Source organism: Phacochoerus africanus, chromosome 3, assembly GCF_016906955.1.
Source record: "Phacochoerus africanus isolate WHEZ1 chromosome 3, ROS_Pafr_v1, whole genome shotgun sequence".
In the NCBI taxonomy this organism is placed as follows: domain Eukaryota; kingdom Metazoa; phylum Chordata; class Mammalia; order Artiodactyla; family Suidae; genus Phacochoerus; species Phacochoerus africanus.
This window is the reverse complement of record NC_062546.1, coordinates 12,348,892-12,373,764: the sequence shown is the minus strand read 5'-3', so window position 1 is coordinate 12,373,764 and position 24,873 is coordinate 12,348,892. Positions and strand designations below refer to the sequence as shown.

At 41.7% G+C, this 24,873-nt stretch overlaps 1 protein-coding gene across 1 annotated transcript in view; it reads left to right on the top strand.

The window, feature by feature from the left end:
- The window catches only part of CSE1L (chromosome segregation 1 like), a 51,734-nt gene extending 27,213 nt beyond the window's left edge, over positions 1 to 24,521 (top strand). Inside the window, exons 11-25 of the mRNA XM_047770914.1 lie at positions 808 to 873; positions 1,269 to 1,471; positions 1,910 to 1,994; positions 3,588 to 3,649; positions 12,533 to 12,669; positions 13,983 to 14,086; positions 15,603 to 15,700; positions 18,007 to 18,157; positions 18,295 to 18,503; positions 18,895 to 18,992; positions 19,092 to 19,177; positions 19,601 to 19,682; positions 22,015 to 22,161; positions 23,111 to 23,342; positions 24,286 to 24,521. Of these exons, the coding sequence (XP_047626870.1) occupies positions 808 to 873; positions 1,269 to 1,471; positions 1,910 to 1,994; positions 3,588 to 3,649; positions 12,533 to 12,669; positions 13,983 to 14,086; positions 15,603 to 15,700; positions 18,007 to 18,157; positions 18,295 to 18,503; positions 18,895 to 18,992; positions 19,092 to 19,177; positions 19,601 to 19,682; positions 22,015 to 22,161; positions 23,111 to 23,342; positions 24,286 to 24,375 (1,850 nt within the window). The 3' untranslated portion in view covers positions 24,376 to 24,521. The remainder of the gene's footprint in view (positions 1 to 807; positions 874 to 1,268; positions 1,472 to 1,909; positions 1,995 to 3,587; positions 3,650 to 12,532; positions 12,670 to 13,982; positions 14,087 to 15,602; positions 15,701 to 18,006; positions 18,158 to 18,294; positions 18,504 to 18,894; positions 18,993 to 19,091; positions 19,178 to 19,600; positions 19,683 to 22,014; positions 22,162 to 23,110; positions 23,343 to 24,285) is intronic.
- The last annotated feature ends 352 nt before the right edge of the window (positions 24,522 to 24,873 follow it).

Genomic DNA, 24,873 nt, shown 5'->3' with positions numbered 1-24,873 from the left:
TCGATCCCTGACCTTGCTCAGTGGGTTAAGGATTTGGCATTGCTGTGGCTGTAATGTAGGCTGGCAGCTGTAGCTCCGATTCTAACCATAGCCTGTGAACTTCCATATGCTGCACATGCAATCCTAAAAAGCAAAAAAAAAGTATATGCAGTTAGTCATTTGTTGGGAAAGAACTCTTTGGTGTAAAACATAATTCTGGGAGTTCCTGTCATTCGCAGCGGAAACGAGTCCTGCTAGGAACCATGAGGTTGTGGGTTCCATCCCTGGCCTGCTCAGAGGGTTGAGGGTTCTATGTTGCCGTGAGCTGTGGTGTAGGTTGCAGACGTGGCTCAGATCCCGCATTGCTGTGGCTCTGATTCAACCCCTAGCCTAGGAACCTCCATATGCCGCAGGTGCGGCCCTAAAAAGCAAAAAAAACAGAAAGAAAGAAAAGACGAATTCTACATACCCTCCTGCAAACTCAGCTGTAAAAGTAGAATGAGGAGTTCCTGTCGTGGCGCAGCAGAAATGGATCCTACTAGGAACCATGAGGTTGCGGGTTCGATCCCTGGTCTTGCTCAGTGGGTTAAGGATTCGGCATTGCTGTGAGCTGTGATGTAGGTTGCAGATGTGGCTCAGATCTGGGATCTGGCATTGCTGTGGCTCTGGCGTAGGCCGGTGGCTACAGCTCCGATTCGACCCCTAGCCTGGGAACCCTCATATGCCTCAGGTGTGGCCCTAAAAGGACAAAAGACAAAAAAAAAAAAGAGGTAGAATGACTGGCCATGTGTTTTAAGAAGTGATCTGAAATATCATCTTGCTTTGTAGCTGCTGATGAAGAAGCCTTTGAAGATAATTCTGAGGAGTACATAAGAAGAGATTTGGAAGGGTCTGGTATGTATTTTGGATTTTAGCTGTTGGTCTCTTAGCAAGTCAGTTGCTCTCTTTCTAGTAAACATTGGGAGTTGGAGTTAGAGTGTCATTTCAGCTGGCTTTCATTGGAGAGCTATTTTCCTTCTTCAACTTGTGCACGTTAAAAGCAGCTCTTTATGAGCTGTATCAAAGTATCATATTAAATCATTTGTCTTCTCCTTTTTTATATACTTACTGGTGTTTATCGTGCTACTGTGACCTTTTAGTTTCATTCTCATTTTTATTGGGGGGAAGATTGTTTCTCATGATTTTTGTTGCTGATAGCTTTCTGATGGCAATTTGTTTTCTTATAAACTTGATCAGTTGGTTGGTGGTTGTTTCTTTCTCCCATGATGTGTTTCCCTTTGATTTTATAGATATTGATACTAGACGCAGGGCTGCTTGTGATCTAGTACGAGGATTATGCAAGTTTTTTGAGGGCCCCGTGACAGGAATCTTCTCTGGTTATGTTAACTCCATGCTGCAGGAATATGCAAAAAATCCATCTGTCAACTGGAAACACAAAGATGCAGCCATTTACCTAGTGACTTCTTTGGCATCGAAAGCTCAAACACAGAAGGTGAATCTTTTCAGTATAGTTTTGTTTCTAAAACAGGCTGGTCAGTAACCACAGAAGTCAAGAAGTACTATATTTCTGGTGATCCAGCCCATTCTGCTAGATGATGTGTTAGTTCTGATTAAAATTCATATTGTTGCCGGAAATGACTTTATGTTGATGTATTAAACACTTAAGTCTCTTATGGACCAAAAAATTGACAGATGTCATACTTGTTCCCTTGGCTGAGACTCAGTGAATAAAATGTGCTAAACTTAGATTCAGCTTTTCTCTAATTTAAGGAAGTTTCTTTATTAAAATAGTCTTGTAAGCAGTTGATGTTTTGAAGTGTGCATCTCCATTCTTAACCTGGTTTTCTAACGTTACCTCCGTTTCCAATGTGGTAGATACATATACAGGTTATTTCGTGTTATTTCACCATGTTCTAAATTTTTTTTTTAGCATGGAATTACACAAGCGAATGAACTTGTAAACCTGACTGAGTTCTTTGTAAATCACATTCTCCCTGATTTAAAGTCAGCTAATGGTGAGTTTTGTGAAATGTTTTTAATACAACTTACCCTATATAGGCAGTTTTTATTTGCACTGGTTTTTTTAAAGTACAAATTGAGTATCATTATGGCAAGAGTCATAATAAAGTCTCTTTATCACCATGATACTGAGAACCGTAGCTCCTATCCTTATTACAGTTGTTTCTTTCTTGTATTTTTAATTTTTTTTTTCTTTTTTGGCTGTACCCGTGCCATATGGAAATTCTCAGGCCAGGGATGAAATCAGAGCTGCATCTGCAACTTACACCACAACTGTGGTGATGCTGGATCCTTAACCCACTGCACTGGGCTGAGGATTGAACCAGCAACACCACAGAGACAAGCCAGATCATTAACCCACTGTGCCACGGCTAGAACTCCTACAGTTACTTCTTTTGTTGAACACTCTCAAATATTTTCCCCAGATCTTGCCTAGGTGAAATTAACCTTCTATTAAAAAGTTGCTTATGTAAAAAGAAAATAGGAACAAGTAAGACTAAATTGTCATTTAACTTTGTTAATCCTAATATTTATATATATGTGTGTATGTATGTGTGAACTGAAGCTCTGCTGTGAGCTGTGCTGTAGGCTGCAGACGCAACTCAGATCCTGCGTTGCTGTGGCTGTGGCGTCAGCTGGTGGCTACGGCTCCAATTTGACTCCTAGCCTTGGAACCTCCATATGCTGCGGGAGCGGCCCTAGAAAAGACCAAAAAAAAAAAAACACCCAGAATAGCTTCAGTTCCAGAAGAAGTTACTGGCATTATTTCATGGTCCAAATTTTTTTTTTTGTCTTTTTAGGGCTGCACCTGTGGCATATGGAAATTCCCAGGCTAGTGATTGGATCAACGCTGCAGCTGCCAGTCTACACCACAGCCACAGCAACAATGGATCTGAGCTGCATCTGCGACCTACACCACAGCTCACACAACACCAGCTCCTTAACCCACTGAGTGAGGCCAGGCATTGAACCTACCTCTCATGGGTGCTAGTTGAGTTCACTAACCCTTGAGCCACTATGGGAACTCCTCTGTTGTGTTCTTAACCCACTGAGCCACAATGGGAACTCCCGAAATCATTTTTATTCAGCTACATAAGTAACAAATGTTCACTTATAATGAAACTTAAAGGTAGGGGGAAAAAATTACTTGTAATCGTATTAGAATTAATAGCTGTGTTGTAGATAATTATGTAGTTAACTAAGCTTTAATTACTTGACATTTAGCTTATCAAAGCCATGTTTTAAAAATCTGATAATGTGGAGTTCCCGTCGTGGCACAGCAGAAACGAATCCGACTAGGAACCATGAGGTAGCGGGTTCGATCCCTGGTCTCGCTCAGTGGTTAAGGATCCAGTGCTGCCGTGAGCTGTGGTGTAGGTCGCAGATGTGGCTCGGGGCTGATGTTGCTGTGGCTCTGGCGTAGGGTGACAGCAGCAGCTCTGATTGGACCCCTAGCCTGGGAACCTCCATATGCCAAAGGTCCGGCCCTATAAAGACAAAAAAAGACACACACACACAAAATCTGATAATGTCACTGATTTGTCATAGTCCTTAGCACTTGAATAACTGTAGCTTAATTTTTTTAACAGTGAATGAATTTCCTGTCCTTAAAGCTGATGGTATCAAATACATTATGATTTTTAGGAATCAGGTAAGTAGCTTTTTCACTTGTATGTTATATATCTCTGTTAAGTTTTCTTGTTTTCCAGCTTCTATCTCCTACAAGATTAACAATATCTCCTTAAGAATTTAGGATTCTAGACCATGCTTAATTTTCCTCAGTTTCTCAAAAATACTGTTTTACAGTGAATTTATTAAAAATTGGGTATTAGGAGTTTCTGCCTGTGGCACAGCAGGTTAAGGATACAGCATTGTCTCTGCAGTGGCTTGGGACACTGATGAGGTGTGGGTTCAATCACTGGCCTGGTAACTAGCATATGCCGCCAGTATGCCCCAAAAAAACCCCCCAACTGGGACCTAAACAGGGTCTGCACTTTGCTTGTTGTTGATTACGTCTCTTGTCTCTTAACTGGCAACAGAGAGGTCCTTATTCCTCTTGTGCATGTTAATTTTTTGAGGAACCATTCATTTGTCGGGTAGTCTCTTTATATTTTTGGCTGATTGCATCCTCAGTGGTATGTTATCTCTTGTTCCTCTAATTGCCTGTATTTCTAAATTGATTAGATTTTATTTCTTTGGGATTTGGGGGTAAGAATTTGTCACTGGTATCCTTTATTTCATTAGGACAAGTGCAGTGTCTGGTTGTCCACTTTCAGTGATGTTAAGAGTGATTCTTCGGCATTCCCATCGTGGCTCAGTGTTTAACGAATTTGACTAGGAACCATGAGTTTGCAGGTTTGATCCCTGGTTAAGGATCTGGCATTGCTGTGGTTGTGGCGTAGGCTGGTGGCTGTAGCTCCGATTAGATCCCAAGCTTGGGAACCTCCATATGCCACGGGTGTGACCCTGGAAAAGACAAAAAAAAAAAAAAAGAGTAATTCTTGACGTTTTTTGAGATATAGGTAACCTAATATAAAACTCTCCGTTTTGGGGGGAGTTCCTATTGTGGCTCAGCAGAAACGAATCTGACTAGTATCCAAGAGGATGTGGGTTCGATCCCTGGCCTCGATCAGTGGGTTGGGGATCTGGCATTGCCATGAGCTGTGGTGTAGGTTGAAGACGTGGCTCATATCCTGCGTTTCTCTGGCTGTGGCATAGGCTGGCAGCTGTAGCTCTGATTGGACCCCTAGCCTGGAAACTTCCATATGCCACATGTGTGGCCCTAAAAAGCAAAATAAATAAATAAATAAAAATAAAATTCACCATTTTAAAATGTATACTTATGTGGCTTTTTTTAGTATGTTCATCCATTGTGCTACCAGTACTACTATCTCATAAATTACTTAATTACCAATTTGAATTGGAAAAACGGGATAAACGTTTGCTTGGTTTTCCATGTTATCCGTTCAGAGTGATGAGTTTAGTGTCTCCCAACTTCTGGATGACAAATGAGGGACATTTTGACTCTCTAGTTGTTTTATCTTTGGGCAGTAGGAACCTCAGTATGTAGGTTCCTGTGTCCTCTTGACATAAACTTAGTAGCCTTTAACTGTTTCCCTTCTTTCATGCATGACATAATAGTCCAGGTCCCTCTTGTACATTTCCTGCCCTAGACCTGATTAGCCACCCGTGAAGACGGGAAATGTTACTTAAAGACCATAATCTAGGGGCTGGGGATACTGGTAACGCATTGTCATTGGTTCTAGGCTTTTTCATAGGAGAGATCCAGAAAATAAACAGCAATGCCAGTATTATTACTAAAGTAATGCTGTTGAATGCAGTTCCATTTCTTTGTGTTTTCTGTATCCTTAGAATATTATGCTATTAGGCATGTATAGTCAGGAAATACTGTGTTTAAAGCAGCTCGAAATTATTCTTCCCACAGTGGCTACATCCATATACATTCCATCAACAAGGCATCAGGGTTTAGGGTTTTTCTCTTTTCCTCACCAGCACTTGTTATTGCTTGTCGTTTTGACAGTAGCTACTCTAACAAGTGTGAGGCGATAATGGCATTTTGGTTTGTATTTGTATTTGCCCATTGGTGAGTGATAATGAGCACCTTTTCATGTTCCTGTAACCATCTGTTTTCCTTGCAAAAATGTCTGTTCAGTTCCTCTGCCCATTTTGTAATTGGATCGTTTTTGCTATTTAGTTATATGATCCTTCTGATTCTTAATGCTGTCTCTTTAATTTCGGTGAGACAGAAAACAAAACACACACCATCTGTCTTATTTCCTCTGAATTACCTGCAGCCATCTTGCAAATTATTTTAAACACGAAAGACTCTAATGGTATTCACATCACCACCCCAAATCTTAACCTCAGACCCTAATTCCTGAGACTTCCACACACAGTAGAGGCACCCAGGGCGCCCCTCTCCCGTCCATTTTATTCTCTTTTTCCCCAGAGGTAATGAATGAACTCAGTGTGTTTTATACCCACACAAGTCATGGTTTTACACACATTTTTCCCACAGAAATTCTATAGTATTATACAGGTTTAAAATTTTTATTTATTTGTGAGTTCCCATCGTGGCACAGTGGAAATGAATCCAGCTAGTAACCGCAAGGATGTGGGTCTGACCCCTGGCCTTGTTCAGTGGGTTAAGTATCCAACATTGCCGTGAGCTGTGGTGTAGGTCAGATGTGGTTTGGATCCCGCATTGCTGTGGCTGTGGCATAGGCTGACAGCTGCAGCTCCAATTGGACCCCTATCCTGGGAACTTCCATATGCTACAGGTGTGGCCCTAAAAAGTGAAAAAATAAGTAAAATAAAAATGTATTTATTTAAATGATAGCATGCTATAGTATGGTATCTATTTTTTATTTCTTGTGGATGATTCTTTAATTTCCTGATTTATTATTTCTTTTTCTGTTGTAGTTGATTTACATTGTTCTGTCAATTTCTGCTGTACAAAAATGTACATATATATATACACTCTTTTTTTCACATTTTCCTCCATCGTGTTCCATCACGAGTGACTAGATACAGTTCCCTGTGCTGTACAGCAGGAACTCATTGCTTATCTACTCCAAATGCAGTGGTTTGCATCTACTAACCTCAGACTCCCAGTCCATCCCACTCCCTCCCCCACCCCCACAGCAACCACAAGTCTGTTCTCCAAGTCTGAGTTCGTTTCTTTTTTGTAGATGGTTGCATTTGTGCTGTATATTAGATTCCATATATAAGTGAAATCACATGGTGTTTGTCTTTCTCTTTCTGACTTAACTTCACTTAGTATGAGAGTCTCTAGTTTTATCCATGTTGCTGCAAATGGTATTGTTTTGTTCTTTTTTATGGCTGAGTAGTATTCCATTGTGTATATATACCACATCTTCTTAATCTATCTGTTGATGAATATTTAGGTTGTTTCCATATCTTGGCTATTGTGAGTAGTGCTGCAATGAACATAGGCGTGCATGTATCTTTTTCAGTGAAAGTTTTGTCTGGGTATATGCCCAAGAGTGGAATTGCTGGGTCATATGTTACTTTTATATTTCGTTTTCTCAGATACCTCCATACTGTTTTCCATAGTGGTTTCATCAATTTACCTTCCCACCAACAGTGAAGGAGTGTACCCTTTTCTCCACACCTTCTCCAGCATTTGTTATTGTGGACTTACAAATGATAAGCCATTCTGACAGGTGTGAGGTGGTACCTCATAGTAGTTCTTCTTTGTATGTTTGGTAGAATTTGCTTGTGAAGCCATCTAGTCCTGGACTTTTGTTGTAGGGAGTGTTTTTATTACATACTCAATTTCATTTCTAGTGATCAGTCACTTCAGTTTTGATCTATTTCTTCTTGATTCAGTTTTGGCAGGCTCTATGTCCCTAGAAAGGTGTCTGTTTCTTCTAGTTAAATTTGTTGCCATATGATTGTTCGTAGTATTCTCTTACGTTTTTTTTTATTTCTGCAGTATTGGGTTGAGGTTTCTCCTTTTTCATTTCTTATTTTGTTTGAGTTTTTTCCTCTTCTTGGTGAGACTGGCCAGCGGTTTGTCAATTTTGTTTACCCTTTCAAAGAACCAGCTCTTGGTTTTAATTGATTTTTTTTTCTGTTGTTGTTTTGAATCTCTATTTTATTAATTTCCTCTCTGATCTTTATGATTTCCTTCCTTCTGCTGACTTGAGGTTTTGTTTGTTTTTCTGATTCTTTTAGGTGGTAGGTTAAGTTGTTGATTGGAGATTTTTGTTTTTTGAGGAAGGCCAGTTTTGCCATGCACTTCCCTCTAAGAACTGCTTTTGCAACATCATGTAGATTTTGAATGGCTGTGTTTTCATTATCATTAGTCTCAAAGTATTTTTTAATTTCTGTTTTGATTTTCTTGTTGACCCATTGGTTTTTTAGTAGCATATTGTTTAGTCTCCATATAGTCAGTTTTTTCTCATTTCTTTTCCTGTGGTTGACTTCTAGTTTCATGCCATTGTGGTCAGAGAAGATACTTGAAATAATTTCTATACTCTTAAATTTGTTGAGTTTAGTTTTGTGCCCCAGTATGTAGTCAGTCCTTGAGAATGTTCCATGTGCACTTGAAAAGAATGTTTATTCTGATTTTTTTGGATGGAATGTCCTGAATATGTCAATGAAGTCTAACTTTTCTACTGTATCATTTAGGATCTCTGTGGCCTTACTGATTTTCTGTCTAGAGGATCTGTCCATTGATGTGAGTGGGGTGTTAAAGTCTCCTACTATTGTCATATTCCCATCGATTTCTCCTTTTATGTCTGTTAGTATTTGTTGTATGTATCTGTGTACTCCTATATTAGGGTCATATATATTGATGATTATAATATCCTCTTTTTTTGTTTTTTGGGTTTTTTTTTTTTGTCTTTTGTCTTTTGAGGGTTGCACTTGGAGCATATGGAGGTTCCCAGGCTAGGGGTCGAATCAGAGCTACAGCAGCCAGCTCATGCCACAGCAACTTGGGATCTGAGCTGTGTCTGTGACCTACACCACAGCTCATGGCAATGCCGCATCCTTAACACTAAGCAGCGCCAGGGCTCAAAACCGTGTCCTCATGGATACTAGTCGGATTCATTAACCACTGAGCCACGACGGGAACTTTGTAATATCCTCTTCTTGAATGGACCCTTTTATCATTAAACAGTGTCCTTCTTTTTCTTTATGGCCTTCTTTTGAAGTATGTTTTATCTGATATGAGTATTGCAACTCCTTTTTTCCTGTCTTTTCCATTCTCATGAAATATCTTTTTCCATACCCACACTTTCACTTTATATGTGTCCTTTGCCCTAAGGTGAGTCCCTTGTAGACAGCAGATTGTAGGCTCTTGCTTATCTATCCAGTCTGCTGCTCTATGTGTTTAGATTGGAGCATTCAGTCCACTGATGTTTAAGGTAATTACTGATAAAGATGTATGTATTGCCATTTTAAATCTTGTTTTCCAGTTGATTCTGTGTTTCTCCTTTGTTCTCTTTTTTTGGTTGGATGATTTCCTTTTATGCTTGTGTCTTTTTCTTCTTACTTTTTGTGAATGTAATGTTTGGTTTTGATTTGTGGTTGCCCTGCTTTTCAAGTATGTTAACCCCTTCTGATACCTGCTTACTTTAGCCTGATGGTCATATAGGCCAAAACACATTCTAGAGAAAAAGAGTTTAGATTTTCTTACTTTGCTTCTCCACATTTTATGATTTTGAGGTCCTTTTTTAATATCTTCATGTTTGTCTTTTGCTGTTCCTTGTGTTTATCATTGCTTTTGCAGTAGTTTATTTTTTATTCTATTAGAGCTGAATACTGGCTTATTTAATTGATTGCTTCTCAATTGTGATTTCCTCCATTCTGTCTCTTCTTAATTCTTTTTTGTTTAGGGGAGGCCTTTCAGTATTTCTTTTAGAATGGGTTTAGTATAGTTTCTGTTTGTTGGAGAAATTATTTATTTCTGCTATTTTCAAATGTTATTCTTGCTGGATAGAGTATTCTAGGCTGTAGATTTTTCCCTTTTATTTATTTATTTTTTATCTTCCTGCCTTTTTCTAGGGCCACTCCTGCAGCATATGGAGGTTCCCAGGCTAGGGGTCTAATCAGAGCTGTAGCCACTGGCCTACACCACAGTCACAGCTCACGGCAACGCCAGATCCTTAACCCACTGAGCAAGGCCAGGGATCAAACCTGCAACCTCATGGTTCCTAGTCGGATTTGTTAACCACTGAGCCACGATGGGAACTCCCAGATTTTTCCCTTTTAGAACTTTGACTAGCCATTCACTTCTGGCCTATAGTGTTGCTGTAGAGAAATCAGCTGATAGTCTTATGGGGGCTCCCTTATAATTAACTCTTTGTTTTTCTCCTGCTGCTTTAGAATCCCCTCTTTGTCTTTAAGTTTTGCCATTTTAATTATAATATGTCTTGGTGTGGGCCTGTTTGGGTTCAACTTGTTTGGGGCCCTCTGTGCTTCCTTTGTCTTGATAACTGTTTCCTTTAGATTTGGAAAGTTTTCAGACATAATTTCTTCAAATATATTTTCAATCACCATTTTCTTCTCCCTCTGAAATCCCTATTATGCATAGACTGGCCTGCTTTATATTATCCCATATATCTCTTACATTCCTTTCATGTTTTTTCATTGGTTTTCTATCTGCTGTCCTGATTGGGTGATTACTATTATTCTATCTTCCAAGTCACTAATCTGTTCCTTTGTGTTATTCATTCTGCTCTTCAGTGCCTTTAACTCAGCTTGCATCTCTGCAAAGGAATTTTCTAATTTTTCTTGGCTCCTCCTTCTATTTTCTAGTTCCTTTCTAAAGACTCTGCATCACTCTTCACATCTGCTTTTAATTCCTTCATATTCACTCTTAATTCCTTCAGTATTTTCACTGTCTCCTTTTTGAACTCTGTGTCTGTTGGACTGCAGCGGTCTGGTTCATTATTTTCTCCTTCAGGTGCATTCTCCTGTTCTTTTAATTGGGAATGGTTCCTGAGCTTCTTCATTTTGCTTATACTTTTTTTGTTCTGTGAGTTTAAGGAAAACAACTACTGTAGTCTTGGAGGACTGTTTATATGTGCGTGTGCCCCTGGGTGTTTTGTGAGGGTTTTTTATTTTTAGGGAGCTGCCTGTGCTTCCGGGGAGATGGGAGAAACGGGCAGGGCTAGTAGCCAGTGTCTGGTTGCTGGGCCCTCGACAGTGGCAAGGACCTCTGGGAAAGTGGCACAGGCTGCCCCTAGCTGCAGGGCACTGGGAAGTGACAGTGATCAGGTGTGTGTTTGCACTGCCCTGAGCATTCGGCAGTGGCAGCAGCAGGAGGAGTGAGAGCAACAACGGGTGGTACTCAGTTGCAGTGCCCTCTTCTTTGCCCACCTCTGAGGTGGCTGGGGCCGCCCGTGGAGCCTGTTCACAGACTCCTAGTGGTGGTGGGCCACGCCCCCCTCTGGTGTCTGACGTGACTGCTATGGTTTGTTCCTGCCGCTTGTAGATCACACAAGAGGTGCTGCGTTGTGCTTGGCTCCCTGTTGCCCTTAGCCACACAAGAGGTGCCTGGCCACCTATAGCCCGAGCAAGTGGCACCTCCCCACCCATAGCCTGTGCCAGAGGCGCCCTGCCCTCTGAGAGTCTGTGCTTGTGCAGGGAAGGAGATTCCTCAGGGGGTCTGCCTCTCGCCCTCCGTGACAGTGGCGGCCTTGCTTCTCCAGTGGGCCCAGACCACCTCCCGTGTTCCCACTGCTGTGGCTTTCTGCTCCCTAGCTTCTCTGGCTGTCTCCACGCAGCCACCCCTAGTCCTCTCCCCAGAACTGACCTCCAGAGCCTGAATCTCACCGCCCAGCCCTTGTCCCAATATCTCAGGCTGTGGTGTCCAGGATCTCTGTCTGCAGCTCTCACTCTGCTTTGCCCTCCTCAGTCCAGCTGCTGTGCCTTTTTCAGTGACTTCGAGGTCCCTGTGGCTCATCTCCCTGTCAGTTGGGTGGCTTCCTAAGGTGTGGGTCCCTTTTCTCTTTTACAGCTCGGGAGTGCTAGTCCCGTCCTCATTCCTTTGCTGTCTCTCTCTCTCTTTTTTCTTTTGTTCTACCCAGTTATGTGGAGGGTTTCTTGGCCTTTTTGGAGGTTTAAGTTCTTCTGCCAGTGCTCAGTAGATGTTCTGTGGGAATCGTTCTCCATGTAGGATTTTTTTGTGGTGTGTTTGTGGGAGAAGGTGAGCACCACATCTTACTCCTCTGCCGTCTTGATCCTCTCTCTCGAGTTTTGATTTCTCTGTGTCTTTGACAGGTAACCACCAGGGTTACATGCAACCTTGTGAAGCTGTTCTATTTTATTTTATTATTATTTTTTGGTCTTTTTGCCTTTTCTAGGGCCGTTCCCGCGGCATATGGAGGTTCCCAGGCTAGGGGTCTAATTGGAGCTGTAGCCACTGGCCTACATCAGAGCCACAGCAACACGGGATCCGAGCCACGTCTGCGACCTGCACCACAGCTCATGGCAACGCCGGATCGTTAACCCACTGAGCAAGGGCAGGAATCAAACCCACAGCCTCATGGTTCCTAGTTGGATTCGTTAACCACTGAGCCACGACGGGAACTCCAAAGCTGTTCTATTTTAAAGACTGACGGATATTCATTCTAAAATTTTAGAGGTTTTTAATGAAGATGGGTTTGCTTATTCTACTTTTTTTAAGAAGAGAAAATGAGGCACAAAGAGCCTGAATGACTTTTTCAAGAAATCCCTGCTAGTGGAAAGAATAGTACCTAAGATTAATGAAATCAGTCTGTCTCCACGATATTATTATTTTATGGTGTATTCTTTTACCTACAGAATTTTACCTTAATTATAGTTTTATGCTTGGAGAAAGAGAATTGGAAAAGTGAATGTGAATTGAACCATTATATGGAGGTAGAGGTTTTGATTTCTCCATTGTAATAGCTGAACAAAACACACTTTTTAGAAATAGAACGTCCTTCTCTACCGTTTGTCTTTTACTGAAAGATAACATCACTGAGTTAGACCATGTATATTATTGTTTTTTCAGGTACCAAAAGAGCATCTTTTAGTCTCTATTCCTCTGTTGATTAATCATCTTCAAGCTGAAAGTATTGTTGTTCATACTTACGCTGCACATGCTCTTGAGAGACTGTTTACTATGAGGGGGCCTAACAACGCCACTCTGTAAGTATTGGATTCTGTGTTTTTTCATCTTGGGGTGGAGACTATTCTGTACTGGTCAGAGGTGTTGGTACACATCATTTTATTAGTAGGTAGAAAAAAGAAATCTGTACATTTTACTCATTTATACGGTTTCTCATTCCAAAAGGATTCAAGACCACATGCCAAAATAGGTACATTATGACAGTAAAGTTAAATAGAGGAAATTGCACCAAAGGAAAAATAACTGGGGTATGAGGTTAATAAACAGAAATGTGGCAAAGGATCCTATACAGTAGTTAAAGAAACTCTTTAATTTTATGTGGAATCCTCTAGCAGCCAAGGCAAAGAGAAAAGCTTGGTGAGTTAAAATTCCCATAATGCCCATGAGATTAAAACAAAAGTTATTCAGGAGTTCCTGCTGTGGCACAGTGGGTTAAGAATATGACTCCAGCGGCTCAGGTTGCTGCAGAGGTGTGGGTTTGATCCCCGGTCTGGCATAGTGGGTTAAAGGATCCAGCCTTGCCACAGCTGTGGCTCAGATTCAGTCCCTGGCCGGGGAACTTCCATATGCCTTGGGTGTGGCAAAAATAAATAAATAAATAAATAATAAATAAAGTTATTCAGAAGGTATCTCAGAAGTGGACATACTGTGTCCTAGCAGTGTTCTTAGCAACATCATGCAATAGTTATTTTCACCTGGCTGTTCTTGTAATCCCACTCAATGCAGAGATGTGACACAGCTGACGGAAAGTAATTCTCCAGGGTCTAAGGTTTAAATGTAGGGGGATGGTTGGTCTGTGTGTCTTTCAGACCATTTGTCAGCAGTGTTATTTCTTAAAACTGAGCTTTAGGATAAGAGATGGAAAATAGTCTAGGTTCTTTTCTTTATCAAGAACTTGAAGTATAGATGTGCTCAGGGGCCAGTTAAGGGTTGAAAGGATTTCCTTCAAGGTGAATCAAGCCAGTACCTGTCTTCAGGCTCAAACGTTACGTAGGAAACAGTTCTGAACCTGTTCTACCTCCTGGAAAACTAGATGACAGTTGAGTTCTGTTCTTGGTCATGACAGATGTGAACCAAAGATGACCTGAACGGCTTTAGATGCTGTTGAGCTTGCCTGGTTTGGGGTTTAATTGTTTGGTCCCAGATGTGCCTTCTTAGGAATTTAAAATGAGCAGTTGTAAAAGAAATATTTTCCTGAGCTTTCTGCCGACTGTCAGTGGTGGGAAATGGCTCGCTTTTATGCCAAGAAGTGTGATTTAGTAGTTGCCAAGGGTATTCCAGAGTGAAAAGCTCAAGAGTTGGTAGTGACTGAAAGCTGTTTTTTCATCTATAGCTTTACAGCTGCAGAAATCGCACCGTTTGTTGAGATTCTGCTAACAAACCTTTTCAAAGCTCTCACACTTCCTGGCTCTTCAGAAAATGAATATATTATGAAAGGTAGGCCATTTCCTTGGTGTTCAGACTTTAAGTATATAATCTCAGATAACGGGTGGTAAAAATACTCTGAGCTGTACTTGAGGTTATGTAGTCTATGAACCAGATACTATTTATAAAGAATTAGATGGGTTTAGATATTTTTAAATGAAAAATACTGTTTATTGTTAACAGTATTTTCGGAAAAAAATTTAACCTTGATATAGAACTCCTCTTAGTGAAGAAAATGTAGCAAACTTATTTTTCTTCTCCTAGATTGACTTTTTTGAGGGCAAGGATGAGCCCAGACACTGAGTGAGGCTTGGTGTGAAACCTGGGTTTGTGCTAGAGCCCACAGACATGCTGCAGGTGCTACACCAGGAGCATCTCGGTGACAGCTCTGGGACAGCCTTATTCGTCTCAGGCAGGGCTGCACTCCAAGATGGGCTCATAGGAAATGCTTTTCAGAGAATCTTCCTGATGCCTCAGGCATGGGCCCAGACTGCGGAGTGTGTATGTGTGTACGTGTGTTTCTACGTGTGTGTGACTGGACATCTAGGTGTGTGTTTGTTCAGCACTGTCTTTCTCCCAGCAGTGATGTGTAACTCCTGTTGTTAAATGCCCATTTGTGTGAGGTGGCTAACTGGTTCATGTCCCTAGGAGGTACAGGGGCACCCAGTGTGTGATGACCACCCTAATAAATACTATGAGTGAATGGAAGGACCCTGTGCCAGCGAGGAGGGGCACCGATGCACCTATAACCTTTGACATTGTCTAGCACGTGAGGCCTGAGCTGAGGAGAAGGGCAGGGAGTGGTTCGGGAGGCAGGTCTTCACCGTCACTGCAAGTGAAGGAGGCAGGAGAGGCTAACTGCGTGCTCTGCTCGGCGTATAGCAGGAGTGCCGTTTAGTAAACATCTCTTCTGTTCGCGCAAGATCAGCTAGCGTACATTTTTTCACTTAATAGTGGATTGCTCTCCCAAGCCAGATGTTTTCAGGTGCCTTTTAACGTGCTGTTACTTTTGCAGTATGGGCCCTCTCCATAGTTTTATATGTGTGTATTCTTTCGATTTTTCTTGGGCTCCTAATTTCTCTTTTGGGAGGAGATGGGCAGGTGTCCTTGTCTTTCAGCTTCTGGTGTGCTGTGATCATATTTCCATTAGGCGAGGGGTAAAAATTTCATGCCACTGATTTATTCTGAAAAGAAGGGACTCAAAGTAGCCCTCCCCTCCACCTGCTGCTCCCCCGTCACTTCTTCCCCCTCCTCTTTGTCTGCCTTTGTAGTCACTTCATTATATTTTATTGTCCCTTAAGCCTTCTGGAAATAATACTTTCCAGCTAAACTTTGTTGACAATCCTTGGCCTAATTTTAAAAATGAAGGGAAGTTTAAATTATTTTTAAATATACAGAGCCATCTAGGCGTTGTTTTAAAGGTCTTAAAATTTTAGTTGATGAGTCAGTGGACTTCCCCCACCCCCATCACTGTTTTGTTCTGAGGTTTAACTAAACTCTTTCTTTTTGCTCTTTTTATATTTTACAGCTATCATGAGAAGTTTTTCCCTTCTACAAGAAGCCATAATCCCCTACATCCCTACTCTCATCACACAGCTTACACAGAAGCTATTAGCTGTTAGTAAGGTAACAGAACCAGTTTTGAGAGTGCAGTTGCTTTTGCTTTTTTTTTTTTTTTTTTTTTTTTGGTCTTTTTGCCTTTTCTAGGGCTGCTCCTGTGGCATATGGAGGTTCCCAGGCTAGGGGTCCAATTGGAGCTGTAGCCACCGGCCTACGCCAGATGCACAGCAACACGGGATCCCAGCTGCGTCCGGAACCTACACCACAGCTCACGGCAACGCCGGATCGTTAACCCACTGAGCAAGGGCAGGGACCGAACCCGCAACTTCATGGTTCCTAGTCGGATTCGTTAACCACTGCGTCACGACGGGAACTCCTGCAGTTGCTTTTTGACCTAAATGCTCCAAACTGTTTTAGCCTCAAAACTCCCTGCAACAGGTCTGACAGACTAAGATCTATGAATTCTTCTGATAGTTGGTGTGTGATTCTGAATGTGTGGGATGACATGACATGGCAGCACTTACCTTTAAGTGTAGGCTCAGAAATTTTTAAAACATTTTTATTCTCATTTTATTTTGGTGGGGTTTTTTGTATGTTTGTTTCTTTTTTATTTTTGCTTTTTGATTTTGGGGGCCCTACTTGCAGCATATGGAGGTTCCCAGGATAGGGGGTGAATTGGAGCTATAGCCGACGGTCTACACCACAGCCACAGCAATGCGGGATCTGAGCCACGTCTGCAACCTTCGCCATAGCTCGTGGCAACGCCAGATCCTTAACCCACTGAGTGAGGCCAGGGATCGAACCTGCATCCTAATGGATACTAGTCAGGTTGTAACCTGCTGAGCCACAACAGGAACTCCTGTTCTCACTAACACATGTTCACCTGAAGAAAACCGAAAAAGTACAAATGATCTGACGTAATCTTAGATGGAAGAAGTAGGCTTTGCACCAGATGGACGCAAAAGACGCTGTTCAGACTTCATTATATTTTATTGTTCCTTAAGCCTTCTGGAAATAATACTTTGTGTCTATACTCTTTGACTCTTGTGTCTATACTTTTTGACCCAAAAATAAAGTTCACTCCTCTGATCAAAAATTTTGGTTTCTTGGAGTTCGGTCGAGGCTCAGCGGAAACGAATCTGACTAGCATCCATGAGGACGCAGGTTTGATCCCTGGCCTTGCTCAGTAGGTTCAGGATCTGGCATTGCCGTGAGCTGTGCTGTAGGGTGCAGATGTGGCTTGGATCCCAGGTTGCTGTGGCTGTGGTATAGGCCAGCAGCTGTAACTCCGGTTAGACCCCTAGCCTTGGAACCTCCATATGCTGCGGGTGCAGCCCTAAAAAGACAAAAAAAAAAGTTATAGATATTTTGATCCATATTTAAATATCAATACCCGTTTTTAGAAAATAAAAAATCGGTTTAGGCCAACAAAATTCCTTTGCAGGTGCTTGTTCTCAGTTACTATTAGAAAAGGAGATGACTCCCTAGGAAGTAAGTAGTAGAGGGACTTTGAGACTAGTGATCATTTTCTGCCAAGTTCCAGGTAAGGGTCTCAGGCCTGCGTGGGTTTGGGGCAGTTGAGAGAAAAGAGAAGCAGCATCTCTCACTTTTACCTGCCCCTATTCATACACATTCATCTTCTGGGTTCATCACTTTATGTGGTAGCGTTCCAACAAGGATTTTGTTTGAAAAAGAAAATTGAAAACCCCTGTTATGAAAGATTGTCACTGTGAAGGGAGACATACTGAGGCCCAAAGAGGTGAAGGGTTGCCTGAGGCCCCCCACAGGGCTCGTGGCAGGGTCAGGCCTTGCGTGTCCTCACTCGTCTCTCCCACCACTACTTACAGTGACGGCTCCGGCAAAGCACACTGGGTTAAGAAGGTTCCTTACAAGTGCTGGCAGCTGAGGGTTGTGTCGTCACCTCCCTATGACTCTGAAGTTTTTTTCCTAAGTAGACTTTTGCCCATTAAAAAAAAAAAAAAAAAAAAATTCCAAACAGGCATCAGTGACTATTATTTTCTGAATTTTAAAGTCAGTATAAAATTTTAACATGTATGCAAGCTTTCTAGTGTAATGGTGTTTTTTCTTAATATTGGTTTTTTTTTTTTTTTTTTAAATGACATCTCTTGGGAGTTCCCTTCTGGCACAACAGATTAAGGATCCAGCATTGTCAGTGCGGCAGTTCGGGTCACTACTGTGGCACAGGTTCAGTCTCTGGCCCAGGAACTTCCACATGCTATGGGTGTGGCCAGAAAAATAGAATCTCTTTTAACACATTCCCAGTAAAGTTAGATGTGTTTTAGGTTATTTTTCATATAGTCACTTGGATTATTAGAGTCATAAGCTTTTTTTTTTTTTTTTTTTAATTTCAGAACCCAAGCAAACCTCACTTTAATCACTATATGTTTGAAGCAATATGTTTATCCATAAGAATAACTTGCAAGGCTAACCCTGCTGCTGTTGTAAATTTCGAGGAGGCTTTGTTTCTGGTGTTTACTGAAATTTTACAAAATGATGTACAAGGTAAGTGAAGGAAAGTTATTTTTTTCCAGTTGAATACACTTCTTAAAGTGGGTATAAAATGCCTAAGAGGTAGGTATTTTTTATGTCAGAGCCATTAATGTTGAAGCTGACAACTCTGTTTTTATTTTCATCAACAGAATTTATTCCGTATGTCTTTCAAGTGATGTCTTTGCTTCTGGAAACACACAAAAATGACATCCCATCTTCCTATATGGCCTTATTTCCTCATCTCCTTCAGCCAGTGCTTTGGGAAAGAACAGGAAATATTCCTGCTCTAGTGAGGCTTCTCCAAGCATTCTTAGAACGAGGTTCAAATACAATAGCAAGTGCTGCAGCTGACAAAATCGTGAGTCAGAATTTTTTTTTTTTGCTGTAAACTTTAATTTTATAAGGTAATGGAAACTAAGGATGATAGATGACAGATTTTTAAAAATTTTTTAAATTTAATAAAGTAATTCATAGAAAACATTAATGTATATTTTATTAGAAGGGTAGGCATCCTTGTTTTGTATTTTCTGCCATGGAGATAATAAGAGCCAAATAATTTTACTTTACAAACTTTAAGGGCTTATTGTTTGGGATTTTGTTTTTTTCTCTACACTTCAAAAGTGAGAAATACAGAAAAAACGCTATTGGATTATTACAGCATGCACGTTTCCCCAAAATACATCACTTATTTAACTTTTGGAACAATTACTCCTTGCCTCTTTAACTAATTATTATTTAATTTGTTGTAGCCTGGGTTGTTAGGTGTCTTTCAGAAGCTGATTGCATCCAAAGCCAATGACCACCAAGGTTTTTATCTTCTAAACAGTATAATAGAGCACATGCCTCCGTGAGTATGACTGTAACCTCGCTGTACGTTAACTGAGGATTCTGCTATGTACTCGGGAGAAGGCTGAATTTATGTTACCGCTTTTATTCATTTCTTTAGTGAGTCAGTTGACCAGTACAGGAAGCAAATCTTCATTCTGCTATTCCAAAGACTTCAGAATTCCAAAACAACCAAGTTTATCAAGAGTAAGTAAAATCATTTGGCTGTTCCTACAGAAATAATGAAGGAAAGTGGCTAAAACCCTTAGACTTTATGGTTACAATAAGCTTTATCAGTTAGAAACTTCGTATAAAATGTTTTAAGATGCTTATAGTCTGCAAACACAAAAGCAGCGTGTGTTCCAAAGGTTGGTTTGTAAGTTTAAATACCAAGACATTTTTAATAGAAATACCATGAAGAAATATAAATCAGAGAGACTGTATGTAAAGACTTTTTATGACTGTAGTATAAAGGCAGAAATTCTGTATGTTAAATTGTATGGAAAGGCCAGTGTTGGTGCCGGAGTTAGTCACTGGGTGTTAGTGATTGGCGAATACTGGCAGACTTTCACTACATTGCTCTAGAGCAGTGAGTCCTCTGTGTTGATACTCTGCATCTCCTTTCAACAGGTTTCTTAGTCTTTATTAATTTGTATTGCATAAAATACGGGGCACTAGCACTGCAAGAAATATTTGACGGTATACAACCAAAGTAAGTCTTTTTTAAAAAATTATTGTTCTGTTTTTTAAGCAAAAAATTTGTTATCTTAGTACAAAGCAATATCTGTTTTATAGATGACTTTATAGTTCTTGAGGCAGTCATAGTATCTTTGTGGTTTTAAAAATAGTCTAATTCCCAGAAGTATCCCCACGCCTCCCCCCAGCATCCTCTACAGCCAGTGTTAGACAGCTGGCATTACTCCAGGAGCCTGCCTCTGTTAAGGCCAACAGTGATTTTTCTTTTCTTTTTTTTTTGGTCTTTTTGCTATTTCTTGGGCCGCTCTGCTCCCGCGGCATATGGAGGTTCCCAGGCTAGGGGTAAAATCGGAGCTGTAGCCTCTGGCCTATGCCAGAGCCACAGCAATGTGGGATCCGAGCCGCATCTGCAACCTACACCACAGCTCACGGCAACGCCGGATCGTTAACCCACTGAGCAAGGCCAGGGACCGAACCCTCAACCTCATGGTTCCTAGTCGGATTCGTTAACCACTGTGCCATGACGGGAACTCCCAACAGTGATTTTTCAAATGAGAGTAGTACAATTTGGCCTCAGACTTATTTGGTGTATGTGCCTAAGAATGTAGATAGGGAGTTCCCGTCGTGGCGCAGTGGTTAACGAATCCAACTAGGAACCATGAGGTTGCGGGTTCGGTCCCTGGCCTTGCTCAGTGGGTTAACGATCCTGCGTTGCCGTGAGCTGTGGTGTAGGTTGCAGACTCGGCTTGGATCCCACGTTGCTGTGGCTCTGGTGTAGGCCGGTGGCTACAGCTCCGATTCAACCCCTAGCCTGGGAACCTCCATATGCCGCGGGAGCGGCCCAAGAAATAGCAACAACAACAACAACAACAAAAGACAAAAGACAAAAAAAAAAAAGAATGTAGATAGGCAGCATTTCCCAGTTACTAGAGAAAGGATATAAAGGAATGAATGATAGATGACCACTCCTTAGAAATTTCAGTTTAAATCTCTGTATCTGTATTTTATCAAATAAAATGTAAACTATAAGAATGTAAATTAACCTGAAAATACCAGAAAATATGCTTTCTAGCTATTGAAGATTGTGAGGAAATGAGCAGTTTCAAGCAGGGCTAGTGGGTGCCTAAATTGGCATTGTCTTTCTTCTTCTTTTTTTTTTTTTTTTTTTTTTTTTTGAGCCACACCCATGGCACGTGGAGGTTCCCAGGCTAGGGGTCTAATCGGAGCTACAGCTGCCAGCTTACGCCAGAGCCACAGCAACACAGGATCAGGGCTGTGTCTGCAACCTACACCATAGCTCATGGCAACGCCGGATCCTTGACCCACTGAGCGAGGCCAGGGATCGAACCCACAACCTCGTGGTTCCTAGTCGGATTCGTTAGCCACTGAGCCACGACAGGAACTCCGGCATTGTCTTTCTGTGGAGCAAAATATGTGAACTTGTTATTAAGAGCATCCAATTGTTTGTCCTCTTTGTTTGCTTGCTTGCTTGCTTGCTTTTTAGGGTCATACCCAAGGCATATGGAAGGCCCCAGACTAGAGGTCGAATCAGAGCTGCAGCTTCTGGCCTTTGCCACAGCCACAGCCACACCAGATCTTATCCATGTCTGTGACGTAAACTGCAGCTCATGGCAATGCCAGGTCCTTAACCCACTGAATGAGGCCAGGGATTGAACCCACATGCTCATGGGTACTAGTTGGGATTCGTTTCCATTGCACTGCCATGGGAACTCCTGTCCACGCTCTTTGATACCTACTATTTCCACTTCAAAGAATGTAATAAAGTATAAGCAGAATTTTATATCATTTAAAATTATGAAAAACTTAACTTTTAGGATGTTTCCAAAAGCAAGCATTGGCCAAATCATTTTCTTAATATACAGCCATTAACATTTATACATGTACAGGTATGTAAACAGAAAGTTGGGAAGTTTACAATCCAAAAATGTTAAAAACTAGTTATTGTTGAATGATGGGGTGATGGTGAGTCTTTTTTCTTCTTGCTCTTGTTTCCTAATGTCTCATTTTTTCAAAGATTCTTGAGTAATTTGAAAAAAAACCCCATAAAACCAAAAAAATGGCTGTCAAGACTTTTCCTTGAGCATATAGGCTTATGGTAGTATTCACAGCAGATGATGGCAATTGGTCACAGAGTAGAGGTTTGATGTTTTTGTTTTGTCATCTTAAAGCCTCTTGCATTCAGTTGACCAGAGTTAAGCAAACTTGTTATTTTGTATTATTATATTCATAAGGAGTCATTAAGTGTAAATAACATAAACATCTCACGGTTAAATTAGACTGCTACTATAATTAAATATTGAGTGAATTTATTTTGCTTTGATTAATAGAATGTTTGGAATGGTTTTGGAAAAAATCATTATTCCTGAAATTCAGAAAGTATCTGGAAATGTAGAGAAAAAGATTTGTGCGGTTGGTATAACCAAATTACTGACAGAATGTCCCCCAATGATGGATACAGAGTACACCAAGCTGTGGTAAGTACGCCATTGTGAAATTTCTGGAAATGAGTTTCCTTCCCCTGTGACTACAGAATTAACCACGCTTACTCTGTTGGGGACTAAGGATTGAGTTCTGATCTCAGCTTTCCCCCTGGCAACAATCAGATCCAAGACATGCCTTGTGGATTCGTGGGGGTCTAGAAGGATCCTGGTTTCTGGCTAACTATTTAGGGAGGGAACTCATGGGCCCCTTTGAGAGCCTGAGACATCTCTAAGACGTTCATGACAGTCACTCGAGTCAACTGGCTTGGGTCTTTTTTTTTTCCCTCTTTTTTGGCTACCCCTGAGCCAAACGAAATTCCTGGGCCAGGGGATCAAATCTGAGCCACATCTGCGGCCCACTAGAGCTGCAGCAATGCCGGATCCCCAACCCACTGGGCCAGGCTAGGGATTGAACCATTGCCTCCAGAAATAAGCCAGATCAATCCAGTGCACCACAGCCCGCAGTCCCTGGCTCAGGTCTTTAAGAGGTGAAACAGAGTAGGCCAAGAGAAGATCTTACTGTGCTTGTGCTCTGTGTCTGGCAGCCCTGCTTTTTTTGACCTCTGGCCTCTCCTCTCCTTAGTATGATTTCACTCGGGCAAGCCTCTTCCATCAAGTGATCTGACAACTTGAGGCTTATTTCTCCTAACTTAAAGTGCTGAACTTCCTTCGTTGGGCTTGACGCACATGCCCTTGTAATTAGTCAGGCCCGCATTGCACAGCCAGCTCTGAGCGCTCTGGGGATGGAGTAGTTTGCAAAAGAGAAGTTGGGGTGCTTTGGCGGAAAGAATTGAAGGGTGGTTTCTGGAGAGGCTTTCGCACTGGTGTCCATCTGAATTTCAGAGACCTCATGTTACTCTTGTGCTGAGTGTCCCGAGGGCTTCTCCTTGTTGCTGAAGTCTTTCAAGTCGTCGCTTACATCTTCTGTCATCTCCCAACCCAGGACCCCTTTGTTGCAGTCGCTGATTGGCCTGTTTGAGTTACCTGAGGATGACACCATTCCTGACGAAGAACATTTTATTGACATAGAAGACACACCAGGATACCAGACTGCCTTCTCACAGTTGGCATTTGCTGGGAAAAAAGAGCATGATCCTGTCGGTCAAATGGTAAACAATCCCAAAATTCATCTGGCACAGTCGCTTCACAAGTTGTCTACTGCCTGCCCAGGAAGGGTAAGTGTCACTGTTGCCAGAGACCTCCGATTGGTCTCCCCATTAACAGACCTTCCCGGGAAGGCAAGAGGGCAGTAGTTCTGGGCTCTGTGAGCATTGTTCACCATAGTCAGCATCCCACAGAGTTGTCGTCGAGGCCCTTTTTTAAAGAAATTAAAATGACAGGCTCGTGGATTTCCCCTGTGGTACAGCGGGTTAAGGATCCAGTGTTGTTACTGCAGTGTCTGAGGTTATTGCTGTGCCCTGGGTTTGATCCCTGGCCTGGGAACTTCCGCATGCCATAGGTACAGCCAGGGAAAAAAAAGATTGGCTCATGTGCAAATGATTTTACAAATAAAGACAAAGGAGGATAAAAGCTTTGGATTAAAAATGTATTTATTCCCCAGAAAGAAGGACTGTTTCAGTTATTAAAATGTAGGTGTTGATTTTCTTGTTAACTGCAACATACTCAGAAATAATGAATCATAGAGTAAATCAAATAATGGCCTTGTAATTGCATTAGTTAGAAACTCTAAGATTATTACACTTTTCATTGCTTTATTATGGAGACCTCGAAATACAGAAAAAAGGGTAAAAGCCCTTGTGTGTGGCTCTTCAGTAAGTAATTTTAGAGCAAGCCTTAGGCGTCCTGTCTTTTCAACCATACTCACCTCATTACGCATCAGGAACAAATAGGACTTTTTCAGTAATCCCACACAATACCACTGTCACACTGAGCACTAAAGCAGTAATTCCTCATGGATCCCCTTTCTAGACCTATCCATCTTTGAAGGTATAAAAGCAGCTTTGAGTTACTTGCAAATCCCTTCAAGAGTCAGTGCTGAGGGATTACCCTTTCCGCGGCTGCGGCAGCTCCCCCGCGGGGCGGGGCGGGGCGGTGCGGGTTGTTCTGGTGCGTGAGGGTCTCTACCAAGCAGCGCGTCTGCCCCCCCATCCTCTGTAGGTTCCATCAATGGTGAGCACCAGCCTCAACGCAGAAGCGCTCCAGTACCTCCAGGGGTACCTTCAGGCGGCCAGCGTGACGCTGCTGTGAACTCTGGCTTTTTGGAATTGGCCTTGCCTAGGATGGTCTCTGAGGACATCGAGTCTGAGCACAGCTGCGTTAAAAAGCAAGTTTTCCTTTTGAACTTGTCACAGATTCCATCTTGTAAAGAATATTAAATGTTGCTTTAATCTGAACCTTGAGCAGATGAGGTGGTTTGTGTGATCATGAATATAAATGGGTGACTTCTTCAGTTTGCAGCGACAAGGACATTTTTACTAGCTTCGTGTGTGACGCTGAGTTGAGCAATTGCAGTGTTTCCGTAATTCTAAAAAATTGTGAAGGACACAGACTGTGGAGGTACTTTTTTTTTCCTGTTACCAAACCCTTTTGTTTTGAGGCTTTGCCATCGTATTTCTGTGTCCCTTGTATTTTTGTCTGTTTCCTTAAGCTTTTATTGGAAATGTGAATAAGCTGAGAAATAACTTGTGTAACCTGCCAAGGAAATCTGTTATCAGCAATAAAAAAAAAAACCCCTAAAATATGTAT